This window comes from Myotis nattereri (assembly GCF_964212035.1).
Source record: "Myotis nattereri genome assembly, chromosome: 17".
Lineage (NCBI taxonomy): Eukaryota > Metazoa > Chordata > Mammalia > Chiroptera > Vespertilionidae > Myotis > Myotis nattereri.
In genome coordinates, this window is record NC_138092.1 from 18314034 (window position 1) to 18341080 (window position 27047).

At 38.2% G+C, this 27047-nt stretch overlaps 1 protein-coding gene across 1 annotated transcript in view; it reads right to left on the minus strand.

Moving 5' to 3' along the window:
* Positions 1 to 27001, minus strand: part of NUDCD1 (NudC domain containing 1) — a 54471-nt gene extending 27470 nt beyond the window's left edge. The window contains exons 1-4 of the mRNA XM_081111622.1: positions 26768 to 27001; positions 16853 to 17007; positions 4421 to 4606; positions 590 to 770 (exon numbers count right to left, since the gene is read on the minus strand). Of these exons, the coding sequence (XP_080967748.1) occupies positions 590 to 770; positions 4421 to 4606; positions 16853 to 17007; positions 26768 to 26885 (640 nt within the window). The 5' untranslated portion in view covers positions 26886 to 27001. The remainder of the gene's footprint in view (positions 1 to 589; positions 771 to 4420; positions 4607 to 16852; positions 17008 to 26767) is intronic.
* Between the last annotated feature and the right edge of the window lie 46 nt (positions 27002 to 27047).

A 27047-nucleotide genomic window follows, 5' to 3' on the forward strand; every position in this document is an offset into this window, starting at 1 on the left:
CCATATGAACCATAAACCTTTTGTCTCACCCGGTAAATATAAATTTTTGCACATGTGTATATGTGTACATGTACACATATATTCTTATTTATATTAAAAATATACACTTTAAATTCTTCAAAAATTATGTAACAATGTCTCCTTTTATACAAAAACAGCATAATTGACTGGGGAAGCACATTATTATTATTATTTTTTTAAATATATTTTATTGATTTTTTTTTTTTACAGAGAGAAAGGGAGAGAGATAGATAGTCAGAAACATCGATGGGAGAGAAACATCGATCAGCTGCCTCCTGCACATCTCCCACTGGGGATGTGCCCGCAACCCAGGTACATGCCCCTGACCGGAATCGAACCTGGGACCCTTCAGTCCGCAGGCCAACGCTCTATCCACTGAGCCAAACCGGTTTCGGCATTATTATTTTTTTATAAGGAAAAACTATATTCATTCCACTGGATGGCACATACTAGAATCATAACCCAATACCGAAGAAAACACAAACAGCATTTATAGGAACAGCTTTGCGCTTGAAACTTACTAAATTACGGCAACCAGTATGGAGAGTCAGAGCATGTTATGTTTTACCTTTATTTTTCCTACTGATAGTGACCCACTCCAAAGAAACAAAGAAACCACTTCCTTTCATGTCCAATTCTTCTTTCTCTATTCGAAGAAGCAGGGTAGCTATTGAATGTTCTTCAGCTTTCAGCAATGAGATACTGTGAATTATGATAAAAGGATCCCCTAGCTCTTCATTAAACATAATCTAGAAAAGAAAAGTGACACATACAAAAGTGTATATATTACATGAATGCAGATAGCAGAGGTAATACATAGAATTCTGACAATCCAACAACTAATCTCGATACTATTTATTACAAGAAACAAAATCTTAAAAAGCCTTTAAATAAAGGTTGCAACTTTAAATAGGATTCCTTGAAGAATTTGTAAAATATATTTGTTTTGTTTAACAGAGAAAACAGATCAGCACTCTTGGCTTAAAAACAAAACAACAGGTCATACAAGCAGCATCTAAAGGAGAAAGAACTAAAAGCAATCTCCCAGAAATGAATTATTAAGTGAAAACAGTGCTCTGTACAAAAAGAGAAGACTTGAGCAGGTTAACACTATTATTCCTCCATCTCTTCCGCTATCTCATATATGATTTATTTCTGCTTTCTTTCTCTCAGTGTCTGGATACCAGGCATGCATGTATATGTGCATGTGTACTTTTTTTCCTATTTTTATTTTTGGTTTATCTGTGTTTTCTGAAAGTTTACAAAAAGTCAAAGGCATTGGAAAACAAATCATTAAAACTTTCTTACTTCTCAAAAACAAGAGAACAGATTACATTTAAAAGGTATAATTCAACCATATTTAATATGTAATACTAAATTTGCTTATAAAAAGAAATCTAGGCATCAAATGAAGATGCAAAATCTTATCAAATTCTTTTTTATACTAAACAATCTAAAAGACTATATTTTTATTAGAGTAAATACTAAAAAGTTTTTTAAGACTGATTTCTAAACAAATTTTCAAATAAATGAAAAAAGTAGTTGAAAAAAATACCTAACTAAGAAACAAAAATCAGCTCCTTTTTTATTTTTTAAACCTATATCTGGAATGCCCTCATGTCTGCTTCTACTTGAATGCCTTACAAAGAAAAGTGTACTTTAATGTCAATTTCCCTATTGAGCAACTGTGTCCTTATTATTCAAATAGGAGACTTTGGTATCCATTCTATAAGTCTTCCATAAGCAGAAAAACAACAACAACAAACTCAAATACTCAAAACAGAAAGGATAAAGACAGGATTTTTGTTGGTTGATTAGATTTTGGTTTTGTTTGGGGGACAGGAGAGACAGAAGAGAAGGAAAAATAGTAAATTTGCCCTGGCCAGGGTGTCTCAGTTGCTTAAGTGTCTTCCCACACACTGATAGGTCACCAGTTCCATTCCCACATGCCTGGGCTGTAGGCTTGATCCCCAGTAGGGGGCGTGTGCAAGGCAGCCTATAGCTGTTTCTTTCTCTCACTGATGTTGCACTAACTCCCTCTCTCGCAAAAATAAATAAATAAATAAACAAACAAACAAACATACATACAAACAAACATACATACATATTAAAGAAAAAGAAAAAATAGTAAGTTTTGCCAGGTACAGGTAGCTAGCTTATTCTTTCCTCCTCTTCCTCATATGCAGGAAAGGGATTGGAATGACACCAGAGGGGTAGATGTCTGGACTTTTAAATATTGTCAGACTCAAGTTTCCAAACTTCTGAACAAGCCCAGCAATTCAACTATGATATTGTTGATATATAGCACCCTGTAATATTAGAGGCAACATGTTTGGAAAGCACGCAGTGTTCCTGTCTTATTTCTTTCTACACTTCAGTCATCACCATCAGCTCTACTACACCACCAACCACTCCCACCTTCAGCTTCCTCTCTGTTACACCAAATCTCCCAAAGTCCTAAAACTCTCCCAAGTTGTTTCCCTTAAAATGACCGGTATTCCATAGTATCCCTCCCACCCAGGTAATGCCCAAGTCCCATCTCTTTACTACTCCTGCCAATCCCCAGTCAAAACTATGACCTAAAACATCTTGTCACAGCAATGTACATTGAAGACGAAGTAGATTTAAATTTTTTATTGATTAAAAAAATAGTTTTGAAGGCCAAATATGTGCCAAGGGGATATATACAGCAGAAACCAAATGAATTATAAACCCATATGAATTTCCTTTCTAGCTAAACATGCAGTGTTATTTTAAGCTGAAGGCATTTCTCTTCCTGCTCAAAGTCAACAGAATCAATACAGCTTTATTCCAGATAAATTCTCATTCATATATTTCTCCCCATCGTTCTCCAAACTCCTTCCAACTATTTCAGGTAATTGTGTTATAATACCACATTGCCTCTGTTAAAAAAAAAATAAAAAAATAAAAAGCTATTACAGGAGGCCACAGCAGAAAATGTCACAATGTCCAATGAATATTTGAAACTGTGACTGCAAAGGCAATCTGGCAAACAGGATATTATTGTTCTAGTCATTTATTGTGTGTTTTGTTTAGTTTTTTTTAAAACATAATACAATTTGGCATTATACCATTTAGTATAACTTAGTAAGAAAAGTAAACCATTTTGTTCTAAAACCTTCTTGATTTTTCTCAATTAATTAAAGCCTTGATAAGCATCTGTTCATCTCATAAAATATTTTATAAAATGTAAATATATGAAGTACATATCTCTTTTTCTACCCACAACAAAAGGCCACCTGTTGAAATTCAGACAGTTGCAATATCACAATACTCTTTTTAGTATAATTCAGTGCCAATATTTTCCACTTTCAAAAACTGTGGCTCTAGAGAAATTAATTCCTTATATTACCTGCTCCTCAGATTTAAATCAGTTGTGTTAAGAAAACTGAGGTTAAAATGGCATCTTAGAGATTGTCACATTCCTATATTTATGTTATAATGTATATTTCTAAGTAGGAAATACTCTGGTAAACATACTGGACAGCTAGCAGAGTGGTGCAATGGAAACATGCTAGGCCCATAAACGTATCAGCAAATATAACATGAGCACAGGAGAAAAGATATGCTAATGTAATTTTTTTCGCGAACTCTTCTTCAGAAGAAGGCAATGTCAATGTTTAGCATACTGCTTTACATCTATAAAACACTCAATAAATATTTGCTGAAAAAAAATGCAATTTTTGACAACTGCATTGACCCCAGATTAAAACAGGGAATGGTTAACATATCAGTTTTGTAAAGGACATACATTTTATAATTTAATTAAAAAGATATTCAAAATTTCTATATTATAAAAGGCCTGTGGCCCTAACGCCGTAACGACCAAAGACTGGCGCGGGTGCATGGGGTTGTGAACACAGTGAGGCTGCGCAGGTGGGAGGGGCCACGTGATTTCACACGCTGGGCTTCTAGTCTATATATATAAAAACCTAAGTGACCTTTAGGAACAAACGACCGGAACGACCAGTCAACCAGTAGCTATGATAAGCACTGACCACCAGGGGGCAGACGCTCAATGCAGGAGATACCCCCTGGTGGTTAGTGGACTCCCACAGCCAACATCCTGGGGCCCCTTCCCCCTAACCGGCCAACCTCCTGCGGTCCCTCCCACTGGGCCCCAATGAGGGGGCCGGCAGGCCAACTTCCCATGGACCCTCCCCCCAGCCCGCTGGGCCCCCTGATAGGCCTCGATCGCCGGCCAGGCTGAGGGACCCCATCTGTGCATGAATTCGTGCACCAGGCCTCTAGTATATAATAAAAACCAACAAGTCACATACAAACTATCCCTAAAGAGTGTTATTTCAAAATCACTAAGGTCTTACCATTTATATATTCTTCCCAGCTTTTGCATAAAAGAACAAAAAACACACCTCACCTCCCATTTTTCAGAAGCACTATTTCCACGTTCGCCTGTTGCAATGAGATATAATCTTCCAGTTCCATCTGACAAGGTGACCCAGGTAGAAGATGTGAAATGGATAGATGCACAAAGGCGATTGTCGTAAGCTGTCAAATCTGTAGGAAGTCGAAATACCTCTAGTGGTTTTCCTAAGGCAGTGTCCTAAAAAGAAGACAGATAGTACAAATGAATCCCTCCCTCTCTCCTTGGTCCATACACACACAAAACTAATATCTGCAGTGTTCCTCTCCTCAAGGGAAGGCATCTAACGGCCCTCCCTTGGAGTACTACTGGCTTACTTCTAATAAAATATGGCAGAAATGATGGTTATGTGACTTCTCCTTCTCCGACTAGGTCATAAAAGACTGCATCTCCTTGCTCTCTCTCGAACAGCACGTGGTCGGCCCACCTGGGGAAGAACTGGGAGCTCTTGACAATAAGCATCCTGTGAGTGAGTCACCTTGGGAGTGTATCCTTCAACACTAGTCAAGCCTTCAGATCCAGGACGTCATCCTTAACTACAATTCCATGAGAAACTTTGAGACAGAACCAGCTAAGCCCCTCGCTAATTTCAGTGAGACGACAAATGCTTATTGTTTCAAGCCACTAAGGTTTTTTAAATTAAAATATAGTTAACATACAAAATTATATTATAGGCGCACAGCACAGTTATTCAATACTTACATCTACCTAATGACATGATCATGATAAATCATTAAAGAAAGTTGTTTCACAGAAATATGTAGATAACTAACATAAAGCAGTAATCTAGTCTTTATTCTTAAGTTTAGAGTTATGATCAGCATTTTTAATTAGAAATACCGCATCATGTTCTAAATTCCTAACATAGACATCAGCCTGTGGTATGAAAACATCACATTTAGACTATTAACTTAGGCTTTTGTCAACACATTTTTATTATGTCCATGTCCTCATAATTTAGATGATGTCATCATGTTAGATGGATTGCATCATTAAAATGTTTTACAAGAAAATATATAAAAAGGCCTACAATTCAGAAAATAAACTTCCTCTCATACACTGTGCTCAATAATTTTGGGTTGTTGTTTTATTTTACAGTGAACAGTTTTTCAACAGGACAAACATACTCCTAGATTCATTTCACTCCCGGCTCCTAGAACTGTTTAGATAGTGTATATAAGATTTAAATAAACTATATTAAATATCCTTACTAGCCTCAAGTTTTTTAATTAGCCATTGTTTCTAAAGCATAAAATTTAATTTTCCTTGAATCAGCACCTTCCCTTCTTTTTGTACTCATATTTCAGTGATTTACATAACAGTGAATTAAATGCTTCAATAACAAACACAGCGGCATAAAGTTTTTAGAATGACCAAATCCTCCCCTCAGGTCACCTAATACAAGCCCAATCTTATAATAAGTCCTTTCTAACATCCTTTTACTGAGAAGCTCCTGTTCCCCTGGGTGTGCATTCTCCTTTGAGTCGAAAAGTAATAAATCCAAATAAGTGTTAAGTATTCACATACGGACATAAAAAGATCTCCAAGATAATGACTGAAAAAAGAGATGCAGAATGCATACAGTAAAATATGTTGAAATAAACAAATGGTTTGATTTGCTAGCACTGAGTAAGGTGTAGACAGACATGTGCTAGCATATTAGTAATGTTTATCATTTGAAAGAAAAATAAGATTGGATTGAGACTGGTGGTAGGGGAAAATGGGGGTTATGGGAAAGTTTCCTTTTTGCTTTAATTAACTGCTTGACTTTATTTCCCTGAGCAATTTAAGTATAACAGACATAAGTTAAAGATATTGATAAAATAGAATGAGACTTCTTGTTCAAAACAGTTTTTTCAAAGTAAGGTTTTCTAGTGATCTCCATACACACCCTTCTTGGCATCTCACCTAATGAGTCCTTATTAGGAAGGAGGGAGGGCTAAAGTTAAGTCACTATTCTTCATTTCTTACGTAATTATTAAGGTTATTTTAAGTCATTTTCTTTTAAATACAAGGTTACACATGACTGAGATTTCTAGAAGTCTAACAGATAAATTAGTGCAATATTCAACAGAATGATTAAGATAGTCAAATACTTTAATTTGTGAAGCCAAATTAAATTAAAATACAAGAGAAAACACACAGACTCTCTCTTAAATGATAGTTTAAGTGAAAGCAACATGAATAGTCCTGATTTTTAAAATCTATTTCTGAAAGGGTACATTGCAATTTTTAAATGGACTGTACACAAAAAAAATTTCCTCCTATAACATATTAATAAATCGTAAGTTACAGTATTAAATTATTTTTTAATAACCTCCACTGACAGTTTTACAAAGTGTTCTCACAATAACACTTTATGTAATTGGCATCTATAATGTCCTGGTCCCACCTGATCTTTTTCTTCTTCTAAACAAAAAATGGTAATGTAACTATGTTCAAGGCTACTAAAAATCATTCGGAGGAAACATTTCACAGGTGAACTGCAAAAGAATTAAAATTCCATTGATAATAAAACAGGGAATGGCTATCATGTAAAAGCACTGTATTAAATAAGTGCTCTGACTTTTTACCATCTTATTTAATTGTTAACAAAACCTGACGAAGTTGAAATTATTATCCCCCTATTTTAAGAAGATAAAAAGCTCTGTTTCCAAAGATTTTCTGGGTCTCCCAGAAAATGACAGCGCAAATTTCAAAAAATGGCTAATGTTCTTTCCCGTATTCCACACTTTCTTGAAATGAACCATTTCCCAAGTTTTTCTAAACAAATGATACCTCAGACCTCACTGCAATTTATAGAATATTCCACCCCCCAAAATCCCACTATGAATACAACTACTATATTCAGTTTCTCTTCACGTTAATATATTTTTAAAAATATATTTTTACTGATTTCAGAGAGGAAGGAAGAGGGAGAGATAGAATCATCAATGATGAGAGAAGAATAATTGATAGGCTGACTCCTACATGGCCAATACGGGGGTTCGAGCCCGCAACCTGGGCATGTGCCCTTGACTGGAATCGAACCTGGGACTCTTCAGTCTGCAGGCCAACGCTCTATTCACTGAGCCAAATCAGTTACGGCTCCATGTTAATATATTATTCAGTATTTTTATTAGATTTCTGAGTCAATAAAACATAACAAAAATTATAATGTCTACACATTGTATATAAATGACTATAAGTAAATAGTAAATAAGTATTGACGTTATATAAATAGTTTAGGGGCCTCTTAATTTCATTTACAAGGAGACAAGCTTTGAACTAACAAAACATTTTTCTAACATTTATAGAAAGGGTTACTCAAGTTTAAAAAAATGGTCAAGCAGAATTAAATAAGAGTACCATTTACTAGTATTATTAGACACTGACATTTAAAATTTTGCCCTTTTAAAAGGAAGTGATCTTTTTCTGGAGAAAGGCTTTCATCACTAATAATTTTTAACTTTACTTGAAAAAAATCTTCCTCTCCTTTTTTGTGTGCTAAGGCTTTAAAAAAAGGTATTTCTAATTAATTGCTATTCGACTAAGTAATGTTGCTCCATAACATAACCAGACAGTACCAAGAACTTACTCCTTTAACTTTTTTCTTTAACTAGGAAAATTAATGGCTCCATATTAACAAACTCATCCATAGAAAATAGGCTGAGATTCAGATCTAGAAAGGAATATACTGGCACACATTTGAGCTGGACTAACAAATTGTTGTGACCTGTCACTCCAAGGCACAGCCTCACAAATGCATGTTTACAAAAGGAATCCAGTAACTTTGCCTGAATCGTTAAGTACAATTTAAAGATGCACCACAAAATGACACTCTTCTAATTGGCAGAAACTAGTTTTTCAGGTAAATGGAAGACAACATTATGACAGAATTTCCTAAATAATAAGAAAATGATGAGATTAAAATAAGCCATAATACCGTAATAAAACGAAATAAAAACTAAATTTTAAACACTTTTTTTTGCTTCCCTAAAGCATTTTCTATTTCCTAAGTATTCTTCCTCCCAATTGAAATTTCTCTAAAATTGTAAACCCAGAAATTAAACTGACTTAGAAGTATAATGCCTCTATAAATCTTTGTTGAAATGCCGCCACCTGCTGGTTCCTGACAAAATCTAAAGTCCAAATAATGGGTGAATTTCCTTTCATAAGCCCCACAAGCCTTCACTGTAACCACAATGATGTTTTGCCTAGAACAGCCTTGGGCAAACTACCGAGGGCCGGATCCGGCCCATTTGAAATGAATAAAACTAAAAAAAAAAAAAAAAAAAAAAAAGGCCGTACCCTTTTATGTAATGATGTTTACTTTGAATTTCTATTAGTTCACACAAACACTCCATCCATGGTTTTGTTCTGGCCCTCTGGTCCAGTTTAAGAACCCATTGTGGCCCTGAGTCAAAAAGTTTGCCCACCCCTGGCCTAGACTTAACAAGGTGGTCCTTTGTACACCAGGCACAGGAAAAGAGCCTCTCTGGGACTGGAGCATGTGTGACTTTGACTTAAAAAAACAAAAACAAAAAAAATCCACAAAAAAAAAAAAACAAATAAAAAACTCCCCACGAAAACCAGACAATAAAATGAATATTAGAACAACTGCTTTCTGCTATTAAAAACCCAATGTGTAGAGTGGTTCATCGTCTCCACCTGCCCCACACACAGAACTTCAAAGAGCAAATAGGGATGTTTTTGCTCATCAGAAAAATAAGAAGAACAAGTGTGGCATTATTCTGTACCACTGCCAAGTGCACGTTTTTCAAAACCTGGTCCCTGAAATAAGACAAAACCATCTGAGGTGCCGTATAAAATGCAGATTCCCAGGCCATAACCAACCCTAACATACTGAATCAGAATCATTGGGAAAAGTTAATCCGACGTTAGTTTTTTTTTGATCAGTTGCTCCCAGTGATTCTGATGTGTAATACAATTTAAAAAACAAAGACAAAACTGAATTAATTAAACAGAAAAAAGACTAAAACAACCCCAAACATAGTTCTTGAAACATCAAATAGTAATAATACCTTCTAAAGTTTGGTTAAGGAAAAACAGAGAGGAAAAAACAAACAACAATTTTAAGAGCATCATATGCATGCAACTTTACAGGAACAAATTTGAAAGCTTAAGAGGAAATGGATGATTTCCCTAGCAAAACAAAACAAAATTACAAAATTACCCATGAAACATACAGCATGAATAAACCAATAACCATAAAACAAATTGGGTATGTGATTAAAGAACTACCATTGGAAAGGACAAGATACATAAAATACAAAAAACAGATCTTTTCAGTTTTAAATTTTTCTAGTGCCAGAAAACTCTCCATTTAAGGAAGCCAGCAAAACTTTAATCAAAATCTAACTGAGACCTGGCCGGGTGGCTCAGTTGGTTAGAGCACTGTCTGCACACCAAAATGGTCATGGGTCGATTCCTGGTAAGGGTACTTACAGGAGGCAACGGATCAATGTGTGTGTCTCCCTCTCCCCGCTCCCCTCTCCCTCTCTCTCTTTCCTTCCTCTCTCTAAAATCAATAAACATCCTCAGGTGAGGGTTAAAAAAAATCTAATAGATTAAAAATAATAATAATAAAATAAAAACTATAACTTGTGAAATAAATACAAATATTCTAAGTAAAATGTCAACAAATAGAAATCTAACAATGTATCAAAAAAATAATATACTCTTACCAAAAAGGGTTTCTAGGAAAGTAAGGAATTTAACAATTTCATTATAAATCACTACATTGATAAATCATGAAAAACATACAATATTAATAGGTGAGTGCTGAAAGTCATGTGATAAAATTCAGCAACCATTCTTAATAAAAAATATTAAATAGAAACAAAAAGTGAAAGAAACAACCTTAAAACAATGAAAGGTTTTTATCAAAACCAACAGTATTTTCCTACATGAATTTAAAATCTATTACAATTAAAAACAAGAGCTAAAACAGGGATACTTGCATTCCCCATTATTACTCTGCATTGTCTCGAGGTTCTATCTAGTAGAGCAATAAGATAAAAATGAAACGATATGGGGATATTTCCATTTTCATAAACATTGGAAAGAAGAGATAAAACCATTTCCTTTGGTTGATGATATAATTGTATACTCTGAAAACCTTAATGGGAGTAAGTAAAATAAAAATGACTGAATTATAAAATAATAATAAAACAAACTAGAGGCCTGGTGCACAAAATTCATGCCCGGGTAGGGTCTCTAGGCCTGGATGGGGATCAGGGCCAATTTGTGGGGTGACTGGCAGGGCGATGGGGAGGCCCCTGCTGGCACCCGCCTTGGCCAGCCTGGCGCCATCCGCTCGCTGGCCCCAACCCCCGCCACCACAGCCAGTCACCTCCCTTTGCTGGGCGACTGGCAGGGCGATCGGGGGGCCTCCGCTGGCACCTGCCCTGGCTGGCCTGGGTCCTGAGGGCTGGGAGCAGGCCCTGTTTTCAGCATCTGCTCCCGGGTGGTCAGTGTGTGTCACAGCGACTGGTCATTCCGCCAGTTGGTCAATTTGCATATTAGGCTTTTATTATATAGGATAAGCACTTAGAAAATAGAAAAAACTATATTCTATTAACAGACACACTATAAAATACTTAAGAATAAATTTAATAAAATGAGCATAAGTTCAAGGATGAAAACAATTAAGAATTAGGAAAGAAGACAACTTGTAGAAACTTTCTTAGAGGTCACCCATTCTAAATTATGGTTTCCTTATTGTTTACTAGTGAAACTTAAAAAAAAAAGATTTAAATTTTATCAAGATGCTAAACAAATTTAAATATACACTATATATATTTGGAAAGGTGTAGACTGCTTTGAACATGTAGGAACATGTGCCAAAAGTGGTTGTTATTTCAATGTCAAGTTCAAACTGGGGAAGAGAAGTAAGGAGGCACTTCAAATTCTACTGAAAATTAATAAACTGGAAGGAACTTTATTTTGTACATTGCAGCATTGCCAATGCCTACAGTAATGCATAATATATAAGTAGACGTGCAATAAAGATTTTGAATGTCAAGTGAATTATATGTATATGTATATTTTTGTATATTATACATACATATATATATATATATATATATCAGACTTTGTGCTGAGTTAGGCTTATAAAAGTCAATATTCTTAGAGAATTTTAGATTTGTCTTCCTAAACAAACAAAATATAACAAAATCTTAAAAACATAAAAGCCTCTAACTTTAAAAGACACACTAAAATGCATAAGAAACTAAAAGAGTTATTATAGAGCAGTGGTTCTCAACCTGTGTGTCGCGACCCCTTTGGCGGTCGAATGACCCTTTCACAGGGGTCACTGAAGACCATTGGAAAACACATATATAATTACATATTGTTTTTGTGATTAATCATTATGCTTTAATTATGTTCAATTTGTAACAATGAAAATACATCCTGCATATCAGATATTTACATTACGATTCTTAACAGTAGCAAAACTACAGTTATGAAGTAGCAACAAAAATAATTTTATGGTTGGGGCCAACACAACATGAGAAACTGTATTAAAGGATCGCGAAATTAGGATGGTTGAGAACCACTGCCATAGAAGCTAGAGAATAGGTCAGTAAGAGGAATCAAAGATATCTTAGTCTTTACTCTGATTCCATGTCAAATAAGCTACCTTAAAAACACTACAGTAATTTGACCCTTGAACAACATATATTTGCACTGCATGGGTCCACTTATACACAAATCTTTTTAAATAAATCCCTGTATTGTTTTTTATCTGCTTTGGAGTCTACAAATGTGGAAGGCCAACTGTATGCATTGATCTATGCCATTTTGGGTACTCGAGCATCTGTGGATTTTTCCTGGAGCCAACCCCAGGCAGATACTAAGAGATAACCAAATTTTGGGGGAGTCAAAAGTTATATGTGGATTTTCAACTGCAAGGGAGTTGGCACCCCTAAAACTCAAATTGTTCAAGAGTCAGCTGTATTTAATTTCCTTATGGAAACTTTTTAATAGAAGAAAAATATCCTAACCAGTCCACACTGCTTATCTATAGTATTTCAAATGCAATCATTAAACTTTCATCCCAGATTTCCAGTCTTAAATCTTGTGATTTAATTTGGAATCAGCATCCCAAATTGAGATTATTAGAGGGTGAACTGATAAAACCAAGATTTTGGCCCTGAACCATGACCTTATCCCCACTCCTCCCAGCCAAGCACACTAATAAACGTTTCCTTCTCCATACTACTTCTGCATCTTATCCCTACTTCCACTGTTACATGTTATCAATTTGTAAGTGTATGTGCCTACTAAGGACATAGTAGCATTCAATAAATGTTTGTTTAAGAAACATAAATATTTCTCATTCAATAAAAAATGATTTATCTCAATAAACCAAAGACTCATATACAGTATTACCCAGATAATAAGAGGAAGCTCCAATCAAGAATGCAAAGCCAACTCCAACGAGCAAGAAATAAGCCAGTCAGAGAAAGATAAGTATCACATGATCTCACTCATATGCAGAATCTAATGAACCAAATAAACCATGATCAAAAATAGACCCAGAGTCATAGAAGCATGAACAGACTGTTGAACATCAGAGGGAAGGCAGGGGAGGGTGGACAGGAAGAGATCAACCAATGAACTTGTATGCATATATGCATGACGCCTGGACACAGACAATGGGGTGGTGAGAGCCTGGGGAGGATGGAGGAAGACGGGAGCGGGCTGGAAGAGGTTAATGGGGGGAAAAAGAGAACCTATGTAAATACTTTAACAATAAAGATTTTTTTAAAAAGTGATAATAAAAATATTAAATTTTAGAAAAAGAAAAAAAGAACAAACTCTAAACAGCTGTTATCCATTCAACAACACACTGGCAACCCTTCTGCTGAGTCCTAGAATTACACAAATATAAGAAAAGCCACAGGCAGAACAGCCAAAAACTATAGTCCATGAGCCAAACTGGACCTATTGTCTGTTCTGGGAAATAAAGTTTTATTGGAATGCAACCACATTCATTCATTTACACATACCGTCTACTGCTGTTTTCACACTACTACAGCAAAATTGAGCAGTTGTAACATAAAACTGTTTGGCCCATAAATCCTAAAAGATTTATTGTCTGGCATTATGCACAAACAATCTGCTAACCCCTGGCCCAGAGCAAATTCATATAGTTCATGGAGATCTGGGAGCCAACAGTTTAAATGTTCCTGGGGGAGCAAAGAGATTTATCAAGGCGAGCTTCCTAGATGAAATGTTTAGTTGGGACTTAAGTGAAGACTGGGAAGCAGTCTGACAGAACTAAGAGAGGATGTTCCAAGAAAGAGTTAATCACGTGGGAAAAGGACTGGAGGCAACAGGCTTTCGGGCATGTCTCAGGAATCGCAAGAGTGTGGTATTACTAGAGTGCAGTCTGTATAAATTGGTGAAAGTCAAAGTTGGAGAGAAGGGCATTATAAACTTGATATGCCAAGAATAATTTGTATATTTTATCCATGTACACAGGCTTCAAAATAGGCACTAGGTCACCTGTACAGGTTCTAAAATAAACCGGCCAGCAGACAGCAGAAATCAGACCATGCTCTGTTTCTTGCTTCTATTTCCCTTCCTGCTTAGTTATCATGGGAACCTCTATTGCCTTCAGGTAAGTGCTTCTGTCCCTGAACCAAATGCCGAGGGGACAGGAAAAGAGAAAAAAATCATGCTAGGAAGAAGAGGAATTTCTGGGAATAAATTCAGGTAGACCTCATGGAAAATTTGAACATGACATGGGAAGATTATGTTCCCAGTGATTTTTTTCTAAATCCAAGAAATTCTTCACACTCTTATAGTCATGATTCATGATTTCAGATTATTTGCAGAAGTACCAGAGCAGTTCTTTTAGGCCATGGTGCATGTTTTTACAGCACTGGACCTGGGGGATCCTGAAAGAAAGGAAGCAGGCTCAGCCTGGCCTGCTGGAGGAAAGGGAAGCTCAGAGGTTCCCTATTGTTGCCTCTTCCATGCCTGACCATTTGGAGATTGATGGGGATTAACTCATATGCTTAATACCCTCTGAGATCATTCAATCTAGCTTGAATCTATAAGTTCTGTCAAATTCTTTTTACCAGACTGTAATACGAATGCACTGGGCAATAAAAGCTGTTTTGTTTTGGTTTGAAGAACACAACATAAATTTGATATTTAGTATTATATAAAGAACTAGAGGCCAGGTGGATGAATTCTGCATGGGTGGGGTCCCTCCCGGCTGATCGGGGCTGTCTCGCCCAGTTCCAATTGGGCTGGCCTGGGGGAGGGACCATGGGAGGTTGGCTGTGGGAGTGCACTGACCACCAGGGGGGAGCTCCTGCATTGAGCATCTGCCTCCTGTTGGTCAGTGCACGTCACCCAGCCAGTTGTCTGGTCATAAAGGTTGCTTAGGCTTTTATATATATAGAAAGAACTAGAGAGATAGGAGAGGCAGTGTGTGGCAGGTAGACGTGGAGCTTCTGAAGGTATGAAGAGGGGAGGAGTGGAGAGAGAAATTACAAAAGTAAACTTTGCTATTTCCAAAAAGAAAAAAGAAAGAAAAAGAATATATACCACTTTGTGCGTTATACTTGATGAAAAAAACAAAAGACACATAAAAAACAAACCATGTCTAGAAAAACAGATAAGAAACTAATTTTTGAAAAGTTGCAAAGGGAATATGGGTATTTAAAACAGCAGAGATTAAAAGATGAGGTCAGAAAGACTTTACTGAGTATTTTTAAATTTTTTTTTAAATCACATGAAAACACTGCCTATTCTAAAAGTACATATTTAAAAGTGTAGATTTTCACTTCAATAAAGAGACACCCACCAAGCTGAAAAAAAATTTTGGATTTTGTCAAAAAGTGTGGATTGTGTCATAAAGGAAAAGGAATTTAAGTGAGAGTGATAAGATTACACAAGCAATTTAGATTATGCTGTAGACACAATGTAGGGGAAGGCTAGAAGCAGCAGAAAATAATTAGGAAACTATTAACTGACTGTTGACTATCTATGCCAAATATCCTAACAATGTACTATAGAGTTTACAACAAATAACAAAACAAAATATATAACAAAAATAGCTCAAAGGTGGTAAAGGAAGTAAAAGAAATATTATTGTAAGCTTTATATGGGTTTTTTTAGTAGAATAATATTAGTTAGAGGCAGACTATGATAAGTTAAAGGTAAATATTATAATCTCTACAATAACCAATGGAATACTAAGGGATACCTTATCCTTCGCAACAGTATGAATGGACCTGGAGATTATTATGATAAGTGAAATAAGCCAGTCAGAGAAACACATATGATCTCACTTATAGGTGGAATCTAATGAACAAAATAAACTGATGAACAAAATCTGTCCAGAAGCATAGATGCATGGAACAGACTGACAGATCACAGAGAGGAGAGGGGTGGGAAGGGGATGGCAAGAAATTAACCAAAAAACGTATATGCATATACTAGTATGCATTACCCAAGGATACAGACAATAGTGTGTAAAGGCCTGGGGTGGGGTGGGGTGGAGCAAAAGGGGAGAAAATGGAGGACATCTGTAATATTGTCAATAATTAAAAAAATAAAATAAATAATAGTAATACAAACAGGTTTATATAAAAAGCCAAAAGAGAAAAATAAATGGAATTTTAATTAAAAAAAAGATAGATTAATCCATATAAAGGTGGGAACAGAAACACAAAAGAACAAGGAATAGATGAAATAAACTGAAAAGATGGTAATATAAACACAACCATATCAGTAATTACATTAAATATAAATGTACTAAGCCCTCCAATTAAAGGACAGAGATTCTCATACTGAATAATAATAAAAAACGACCCTACTAAATGTTCTTTACAAGACATACACTTTAAAAATAAGAACGGTGACAAACTGAAATTAAAAGGATAAAAAAGATAAATAATATTTATTAAGAAAGCCAGCATGGCTATATTAATATAAAAAAATTTCAAGACAAAATTATTCCCAGAGCCTAGAAATAAAGGACATTTCGTAACCCTAAAAAGACCAATCCATAGCAAGCAAAACAATCCTAAATGTTTGCACCTAATTAAAACTGTTAAAAATACATAAAGCAAAAATTAGCTAAAAGGAAAAATAGATCCCCCATCATAGTTGGAGATAACACAGCTCACATGAAGAAACGAGAAATGAACCAGGTACATCAACATTGATAAACTCATTAGAGTAGTTGCCCACTGGTAGGAGTGGAGGGGAATAAATATGTGTAGGAATAGGAACAAAGGAGAATAAAAAACTTAATAAAACAAAAATGGAGCCTTACAGACCGATGATAGGATTTTCTATATTAAAGGTATGTGTACATCAGTTACTTGAATATAAGATTCAAAGTGAAAATTAAGGATCAAATTTATTAGAAAATCCTACTTATATATTTTTTCTTACCAGCATCACTGTCAAATTCATAATTCTTCCAAGGTTATCAATGTAGTAGACACTGTCTTGATACCATGAATCACAGTGAAGGTAATTATACATTCCAAAAGCATGCATGTGTTCCAGTGTGTATTGATCATCTCGAAGTTTTACTTCTGCCACAGCTGAAATATAAACAAAGTAAACGTACACATAAAAAGCTTTGCCTCAGATTGTTCCTTTCTGTACAATCCCTACATGGCAAGAGGCCTTCAGGACAATTCACTGTGCTATTCATTCAGAAACAATTCTGGGCACCTACCAGAAACTGTGTGCAGAGGTAAACAGTGTGTAGAACTGACATGGTCCCTGCCCTTACAGAACTTAGAATATGGTGGCCACCTCTTCCTTATAATTATGAATAAAAAGAGAGAAATTCTAAAATTGAAGGATTTCCTATCTCCTGGGCAAATATTAAGTCTACTTCATAAAGTGTTTATATACTGTAAAAAATGCTTCTACCTCTATTATATCTCATTGATTTTTACCACACATTAAGAAAGTGTTTTTATTGCCGAAACCGGTTTGGCTCAGTGGATAGAGCATCGGCCTGCGGACTGAAAGGTCCCGGGTTCGATTCCGGTCAAGGGCATGTACCTGGGTTGTGGGCACTTCCCCAGTCGGGGATGTGCAGGAGGCAGCTGATCGATGTTTCTCTCTCATCGATGTTTCTAACTCTCTATCTCTCTCTCTCTTCCTTTCTGTAAAAAATCAATAAAATATATTTAAAAAAAACAAAAACAAAAAAAAAAAAAAAAGAAAGTGTTTTTATTATTTCATTACACAGTTTTGGAAATAAATGTGAGCACAAATAGTGATTTCTGCAATGTTACACCACATTTCTCCCAACAATACAGAACAAAACACTATTATATCTGGAACAAAAATAAAGTTTCCTACTAAAAAATAGAACTTTTTCCACTAGAGTATTAGCTGCTTCCATAATTTTATTTTACTTTTCTCCAGCTTTACAGATATAATTGGCATAAAACATTGTATAAGTCAAGTGTACAACATCATGATTTAATACATGTATATATTGCAAAATGATTACTACAATGTTTACTTCACACATCCATCACCTTACATAGTTACAATTTTCCCTTTTAAAGAGAACTTTTAAGATCTACTCTCTAGTTGCTTCCATAATTTTAAATCTGCCAAATGTGATTTTTGCCTCTCACTTCTTCTTTCCATATATAGGAACCTTTACCATTCAGGGATGCCCATGCACTACAACTATTTTCTGCTTTAACAGGAAATAAGTAAGTGGACTAAGCTGAGCCAATACCTTACCTTAATATAAAACTCATCTTACTATATGCTAATTGTAAGTTTTATTCCAGAATGCTCACCTGTTCCTAATTCTATTACCTACTTTGAGTCCTAGCTTACTTATATCCATTCATTCATTTATTCAACAACTATTTTAACAGGCACCAATGATACAATGATGAGTAAAGAGCACAGAATCTATCTTCTTAACACTTATGATCGAGTGGGAAAATGGACATTACTCAAATAATTGCATAAGTAAATATGTGCTTAAATGTTTTTAAGAAAAATTACTGGGGCCTGGCTGGCATGGCTCAGTGTTTGAGCATCAACCTATGAACCAGGAGGTTCAATTCCCGGTCAGGGCACATGCCTGATTGCAGGCTCGGTCCCTAGTAGGGATGTATAGGAGGCAGCCAATCAGTGATTCTCTCTCATCATTTATGTTTCTTTCTCTCTCTCTCTCTCTCTCTCTCTCTCTCTCTCTCTCTCTCTCTCTCTCTCTCTCCCCCTTCCTCTCTGAAATAAAAAATATTTTAAAAAAAGAAAAATTACTGGGTACCATGAGAACAAGTAACAATGGGAGCTAATCTACTTGGGAAGATTAACAGGAGCTTTCAAAACTTTGAGCCAAACTACAAAGGATAAGGTAGAGTTAATTTAAGAAGTAGACCAACCTACCTACACACATACATGCACCTACTTATTAACACAGGCAGAAGGAAAAGCAGGCAAAAGTAAGAGGGAAAACTTGTGTTCTAAGACCCAAAAGACAGCCAAACTGGCTGAAATAACAGCAACAGAACTGTACAAGGAAAGGCTTACAGACTAAGGAAGTGAGAGAACCTGGCAGGAATTGAATCATGAAAGACCTTTTCTTATATTTGTTGATAAACTCACTGTATTCTGGATTTTTTAAGCAGGAGAATAAAATCCAGATTCAGATGTGTAAAAGGTTCACTTACAACTACAATATGGAAAACATAGCAGAATAAAGCAGGGGTAAATCCAGGGAGATCCACTAGGAAACCATTGCAGTCATCGGGTAAACGACGACTGAAGTTTAGCAGCATTTCAGAAGCAACATCATTGTAGCTTTTGATGGCTTTGATAGAGACGGAGGACACTGTTTCTATATAACTCCAGGAAGTGTTTCTTTTATAAGGAGCAGCTAGAAATACCTATTCCACTGATTAGGAGGGGGACAAACATCAATTCTTGGCTTTCTAGCACCACTGTGTGGATGGAACTCGATACTGCAGAAAATGTGCAGGCTACCATAATGGCCCAAACAGTAACACTAGACAATGTGACGACAAACATATTTTTTTTCATAATTGTCCTGTTGGTGCACAGAAAAAGGCTGTCTCCGGCCCCACATGAGAAAGAAAAATATCATGTTAATCATCCTGCGTATAAAGGGGGGGCAGAGCAATTGAAAGGAGAAAAGCAGTGTTGAGAATGGGAGGCCGGCAGAGCCCTTTTACAAAGCCTCCTAAGAGAAGGAGTGGAGCGCAGGGAGTCTCAGATGTCGGTTGGGATCTGTGAAATGGTTGAAAAAGAGGAGCATCTTTCATGAGGGCTAAGAAGCAAGTATAGTGAGTTTTTATTATTTAACATTATAATAACTGCATTGGAAATAAAAAGAGCTTTGCTGAAAAATCCTTCTCTCTTAGTAAAAAGAACTTAGGGCCTAACACAAAGGGGATCTCTCCTAATCTTTCCCGAAATTCCTTACAAAACATACACGTAACCTCAAAAATCTGTAGTTTTTCACTCACAAATCGTTTACTGAATGACTGCTATGGGCCAAATATTGTGCATTGGGCAAACACTGATAAATAAAACACTGATAAAAAAAAACAAAAAAAAAACAACTCATAAATAAATAAATGAGCCCTGTTAATGGTGCTAACAACAGTTACAATTACTGCTTGTTTATAATATACTATTATATTGAACCTCATGAAACTGCCAATATTCAACTCTTTTGACACCAGTTAAACATGATTCAATCTAATACTTATATACCAGTAATCATAGAATTTTTTTTAATGGAAGGCAGAGGCAAAGAATATTAAAACACTAACAACGGTCACTTCTTAGACCACTTATCTTCTAATTGTACCCAATGAGTTAAGTCTTCTTTTCACCTAGTGACTTAATTTGTTATTTGTGTATAAAGATGCCAAAAAATAGAGCACAAGTTTGTATTACAAGTTCTGAAGTGAGATTTATGGAATAAGGTAGGGCTAGAACTAGGAGCATTGCCCTCACTAAACTCTCCTATGTAATAAAAGCCTAATATGTTAAGTGTCCAGTTGACCGGCTGGCCATTCAACCAATCAAAGTGTAATATACTAATATGTTAAGACCACTCAACCGCTCACTATGACATGAACTGACCACCAGGGAGCAGTCGATCAGTCAACAAGTCGCTATGACATGCACTTACCACTAGGGGGCAGACGCTCCAACTGGTAGGTTAGCTTGCTGCTGGAGTCCAGCCAATCGAGAGAGACTGAGCTATACAGGCCAGACACACCCTGGAGCCCTCCCGCAGTCCCTCCCCAGCTGGCCAACCTCCCGCGTCCCTCCCCAGCCCCGATTGTGCACCGGTGGGGTCCCTCAGCCTGGCCTGAACTCTCTCACAATCCAGGACCGCTCAGGGGATATTGGAGAGCTGGTTTTGGCCCAAAGCCGCAGGCCAGGCTCAGGAACCCCACTGGTGCATGAATTCATGCACTGGGCCTCTAGTCTTAATATAATGTTTCTGCACATTAACATATTAACCTGCCTTTCTTCTTCATATTTTCCTCTAATAAAGTAGATATGAAACATATACAATGGTTACATGGCTCTCCTCTTCCTTTACTTCAACTAAAGCCATAATCTTCACCAGCTTTTATCCTCCCTGCCCTGAAGAAACAGCCCAGAGACTACAAAAAACATTACAAACAACCCTGGAGGGGTAGCTCAGTTGGTTGGAGTGGCATCACAATGCACTGGGATTGTGGGTTTGATCCATGGTCAGGACACATACGGGAATGAACCAGTGAATGCACAAATAAGGGGAACAACAAATTGATGTCTGTCTGTCTGCCTCTGTCTGTCTGTCTCTCCTTTTCTAAGAAAGAAAAGAAGGAAGGAAAGGAAGGAAAGGAAGGGAGGGAAGGGAGGGAAGGAAGGGAGAAGAGGGAGGGAAGGAAAGAAGAGAGGGAAGGAAGGGAGAGAGAGGGAAGGAAGGGAGAGGAGGGAGGGAAGGAAAGAAGGGAAGAAGGGAGGGAGGGAGGGAGGAAGGAAGGAACAGCATGTACTCTAGGTATAGCTTTCCCACTGACAAGTAGCCTAGTTAAGTTACCTAACCTTTCTATCCTGTCTCACCAGTTAATGGTACTCGTCCTGTAATATTCTTGACAAATGTAACCTGTAAACATGTAAAGTGTTTGCTAGATGGCACATAAGAAGAAATGATGATTTCCCTGTTTCTCTTCTCCCTTCCAAAGCAAATTCTCACAAAGGTGCTTAGGATTCCATTCTCTCCTCCCTCTTCTAGGTCCTTCCTCTCTACTGGTCCCTTCTCCTCCACTTTAATATGTTGAAAACTTCCCACTTCACACAACAAACAAATGAAAAAGGGTTTCCTCCTTTTTGCCCTGTTCCCAAAGCAGGCCTCTTTCCTACCCTGTACTTCTCCCATTTTCTCATTATCTATATTAACCCATTTCAATTTTGTTTGAACTCTACTATTCTACCAAAATCTTTTTTCATTTAAAAATAAATATTGAACACTTTTTTCTTGAAGCCAAGATGGAATAATAGTGACCAGTTCTATCTTTCCATCAAAAAGATATAAGATAAAATTAAATAAGCCAGATAAAATTATATGAAACAACAGTTTTCCAGACACTAGACATCAGGCAACAAAGGATAGTGATCCCTAAGAAATGAGAAACAAAGGTGAGCCCTAGCACTGCCCCAGCTTAATACCACCTTTAATGAGTTTCCAGATCTTGGCACGAAGAGGAAAAGGTGAGGTAGAACCTGAGAGACTCCCCTTGTTGTGGAAACTGAGTGACAGTCTAGGGAGTTGATCAAGGCAGCTACAGTTCATTGGACTGTCCAGTGTACTAGAGAAGAGAGCAACAAAGAGAGAGGAAAATCAGAGGGTGTCTCTCAAATAATGGCACATGATTGAGAAAACCACCTCAGGCCAGGGGAAGAACCATCTGAAAGGATGAGAGAAACCATTTTAGGCACTCAACACAAGGCTGAGAGCTGTAACTGTTCCCCCCAACCAGAATGGAAAAAATTCAGAATTCATGGGATAATGGGTAGAGTACACAGAAAAGTCTTCTCTCAAATAATTAGCCCTAGACTGAGCATTGCTCCAGACCAGGCTAACAGTTCATAAAAGCAACACCCAATTAATCTGTTTCCAAGTAACTCAACTGCATCCCAGAACAAAATTCAAGAAGATTTATACAGCCCTAGCTGGTTTAGCTCAGTGGATAGAGCATCGGCTTGCGGACTGAAGGGTCCCGGCTTCACTTCCGATAAGGGCACATGCCCAAGCTGTGGGCTCGATCCCCAGTAGGGGGCGTGCAGGAGGCAGCCAATCAATGATTCTCTCGTTGATATTTCTATCTCTCTCTCCCTCTCCTTTAAGATAACTATCCAGAAATGAAATTGCTGGGTCAAAGGGCAATTACAATTTATAAAAAAGGTTTTCTTGCTTAGTTCTTTGAAACAGAAAAAGACAAAGTGACATATACTGTTTATACAGAATAATTTAATGACACTACTTAAGACAAGAGAATACCTAACCTCCAAGGTCTTTGAGACCAGGGACCATATCTTCATCCTCACATCCTAAATGCAGAGCTTCACCCACCCAAGGTGCCCACTCACAGTATGCTAAATTAATGTAAATTCCTTAGGTTAGTGTAAAAGAAGTCAAGCTGTCAGGAGGAGCTCCTAAATCATACCTCACCTTCTCTAGAAATAATTTTCAAAAGAATTAACCTCTTTTTCATCCTCCTCCTCAAGTAAATAAGTCCCTCCACGTGAACTACTGCAAAAGTGTTAAGCTGATCTGTTTCCATTCCTCTCATTTTCCAAATTCAACCTCCATAGAGCCCAAGTGTAAACCATTAAAACCCTAAATCAGCTTTCCTTCTTTGCTTAAAGCCCTAAATGGCACCTCATCACCTCCAGTTGTGCATCCCAAACACAGAATCTAAAACCAACACAGGTGAACTGAGGGGAGAAAAAGGAAAACTTTGTGAGTTTTTATTGGATTTAGAGAGCTATATATTATGAGATTTTGCTTCCTGCTTTTTTGTGTTAAAAATAGCCTTTTATTTATAAAAAGATGGGCGAGTGCATGAGTTTTTAAAAATAGATATTTTTTAACTGATTTTAGAGAGAGGAAGGGAGAATAGAGAGATAGAAACATCGATGAGAGAGAAATATCCATCAGCTGCCTCCTGCACGCCCCCTACTGAAGATCTAGCCGGAAACCCAGGCATGTGTCCTAACCAGAAATCAAACCTTCACTTCCTGGTTCATGGGCCCACGTTCAGTCACTGAGCCACACCTGCTGGGCTACATGACAGTTTTTAAGAAACATCTCCACTTGGCAAATTAAGAAATTGGGCTTTTTATGATGGGTGAGCTTTATTTTTTACTGAAGGACCCCATGATGAAATCAGTCCTGTCTCACTTTCCCAGGAGATTTTTTTCCTCCTTCTCTCCTTCATTCACTCAATTTATTGAGCATCTGCTATGCTAAGAGCAATGGCAGAGTAGTGAGTAAAGGAGAAACACCGTCTTCATGAAGCTCACAGTCTAGTGAAACAAACAGATATCAAATAAATACAGATTTAAAACTATGATTGAACTGCCTTATGGAGAATGGAATGAAGGAGCCCAAAAACGAAGACAGGAAGAATAGTCAAGGAAGCTACTACAGTTCAGGTAAGAGATAACTGTGATTTAGACAAGGATAGAGGCATGAAGAAGCCAAAATCTTCTACTGGATTTCTGAAAGATTGAACAGGCGGGTTTAATGAAGAAATAACTCCATGACGTCAACAAAAGCAACTACATAGACCTGCACTAATGGGTCTCAACTTTTTATGCCTCCCTGGGTCTATGCCATGTGGTATGAGGTGGCTATAATTATTCTAGACATGATTATATGATTTGCTTAGGCCAATGGTGTGCCAAGCTGGCACGGCCATGGCATACTCAGCCCCAAGTTGGGTGCCATATGTGCTGAGCCAGGACAGCCAGGTTCAGTGAGCCTGAGAGGGGGTGGTGAAGGATTGAGAAAAGACAGACAAGAGAAAAAAGCTGGGTCTGGGTAAGACGCTGTCCTCTCTCCTGAAAGCCGTGTCTTTATTTAATGCCAGATTCCACAAGGCAAAGTAAGGGCGTGGTTACAATGTTCTCGTGAGTTTCGAATCTACTCAATTATACCCACCTGGTCAAGCTTTGTTTACTTGCTGCACCTCCTGCAGCCTGTATCACTTAGTCATGTGGGACCACAGGTTCGGACCACCAGGTCAAGCTTACAACTATAGCCCTTGGCTATAATTGCGCTGGGAGGGCTTTGCCCTCCAAGCTAGGACGTGCACGTGGCTTTGCCATGAGAGGACCGTGCCCTCCTATTAGTCCCAGGCTTCAACCTGTCCAAACGCTGTAGCCGCTCTCCACACAATGGGACAACAGTAAACTTATTCCAAGCAGTAGCTTGAAAAAGTGTTTGTGCACTGCTACTTGTCTCTTGGAATAAGCCTACACTAGCCGGCTAAAGAATGAGAGATCGAGTGGAGTAGAGATAAGTGGGGACCATCTGAAATAACCTTAAGCTAGTCTATAGCCAAAGAACCCCTAAACATATGAGGAAGTCCGGCCAAGATGAGCAGAGACGCCTAGCAGACCCATAATTGAACAAAAGCGCACGGATGAGCCCAAGCCACACCTAGAACCACTTACCTGACCTGTGGACTTATGAACAATAACAGAGGGAGAGAGAGATAGAAACATCAATGATGAGATTCACTGATTGCCTCCTGCACGCCCCACACAGGGGGTCGGGATTGAGCCTACAACCCAGGCATGGACCCTTGAGCGGAATCGAACCTGGGACCCTTCAGTCTGCGGCTGACGCTCTATCCACTAAGCCAAACAGGCTAGGGCTGGGATGACTTTTTAAATGCATAAACTAACTAAACATGGTGGTACCATTTACTGATACGGAGTGGGAGAGGGAATGGAAAAGAAAAACCAAGCTCATTTTATCTTACCCTGCTCAACTCTTACCTAGCCTCCAAAGTACAGCTTAGATATCGATTCCTCCAGGAAGCTTTCCCAGATCTCCAGGGCTGGTTTGGAAAGGTTAAGTACTACCATTATGTTTTGTGCATATCCCAATCACTGCCTTACCACATTGCTTTATAATTATCTGTTTACCTTTCCTCCCAACTAGATAATTGCACCTTTATGTTACAGACTGTCATACTCATCTTGCTGTTAGCATGTAACATAAAACAGGGCCCCAATAGATGTGTCTGAATTTTATAAATGAATTAAACACATTATTTGACACTATAAAATCTATTCATCAACTGTAGATCAGTATTTCTCAAAGTGTGATCTACTGACAACATGCACCAGAAGCAGCAGGGGTGTGTATTAAAAATGCAAATCTCTGGGCTCTCTATCTTCAATGAAAATGGCATTCTCCACCTTGTTTTTTTTTTTAAAAAAAAAAAGGTAACGTGGCCCTGGCCGGCTCGGCTCAGTGGATAGAGCGTCAGCCTGCGGACTGAAGGGTCCCAGGTTCAATTCCGGTGGGCTTGATCCCCAGTGGGGGGCGTGCAGGAGGCAGCACATCAATGATTCTCTCTCATCATGGATGTTTCTCTCTCTCCTCCCTTCCTCTCCGAAATCAATAAATATATTTTTAAAAAAAAAGAAAGAAAGAAAGGTAAAGTGGTGACTAGCTGGCCTGCTACAGACACACAAAACAAGTGGTAAGAAGTATGGGTACGAAAACCAACTCTTCCTCACGATTTTCTGGAGATGTTCTCTACAATACAGTCCTTAGGCTAACATCACCCAGGTAACTGCACCTGCTCAGAACTACAATGGGGTTCCTCTTTTAAGAAATGGGTCGGACTCAGCCAGAGGGAGCAGGAGCTGGGGTCCTCCAAAGAAGCGTGGCTTCCCAACGCACAGGTTCACGGAGGATGCTCCAGGCCCAGGGGAAAGCAAGTTGGGAGCTTTCTCCGCAGCAGGGGCCAGGCCAGGACGGACAGGCGGTCTCAGCCCGAGCAGCACCTGCGGGCCGGGCCCCGGAGCCCAGCGGCCCAGCCCAGTGCCGGCCCGTGGTCCCGCCACAGATGAGCCGCGAGAAGGTGGCTCCCACGAAGGTCCGGGATGGACGTCCTTCTCCAGAAACCGCCACCCGGTGTCCACCCCAGCCCGACGGGCCGTAAGGAAGGCCCCGAGTCGGAAAGGAAGAAAATGCGGGAAGGGTCTGGCCCTTGGCATCCGAAAGGGAAGAGGAAAAGAGTGCAAGGGGACGCCGCCGCTTCCCACCTGCGTCTAGTTCCAGCTGGTAACAGGGCAGCGGCTCGAGGGAGAGTTTGTAACCCTCGAATCGGGGGTCCAACAGGGGTCTCTTCACCCGCAGCGAGCAATTAGCGGCCACCTCCATCGCCTTCCAGGTTCCTAGCGGGAGAATTAATAAAGCTCTTGTTGAAAGGTCCGCGCTTCCCTCGTTGCACCGAGGCTGGGAGGCTGCGTGGGTCCCATCCCATTAAACACTGCGGTGCAGCATGCCTTCTGGGAAATGTAGTGCCCGTGAGCGAGTTGACTG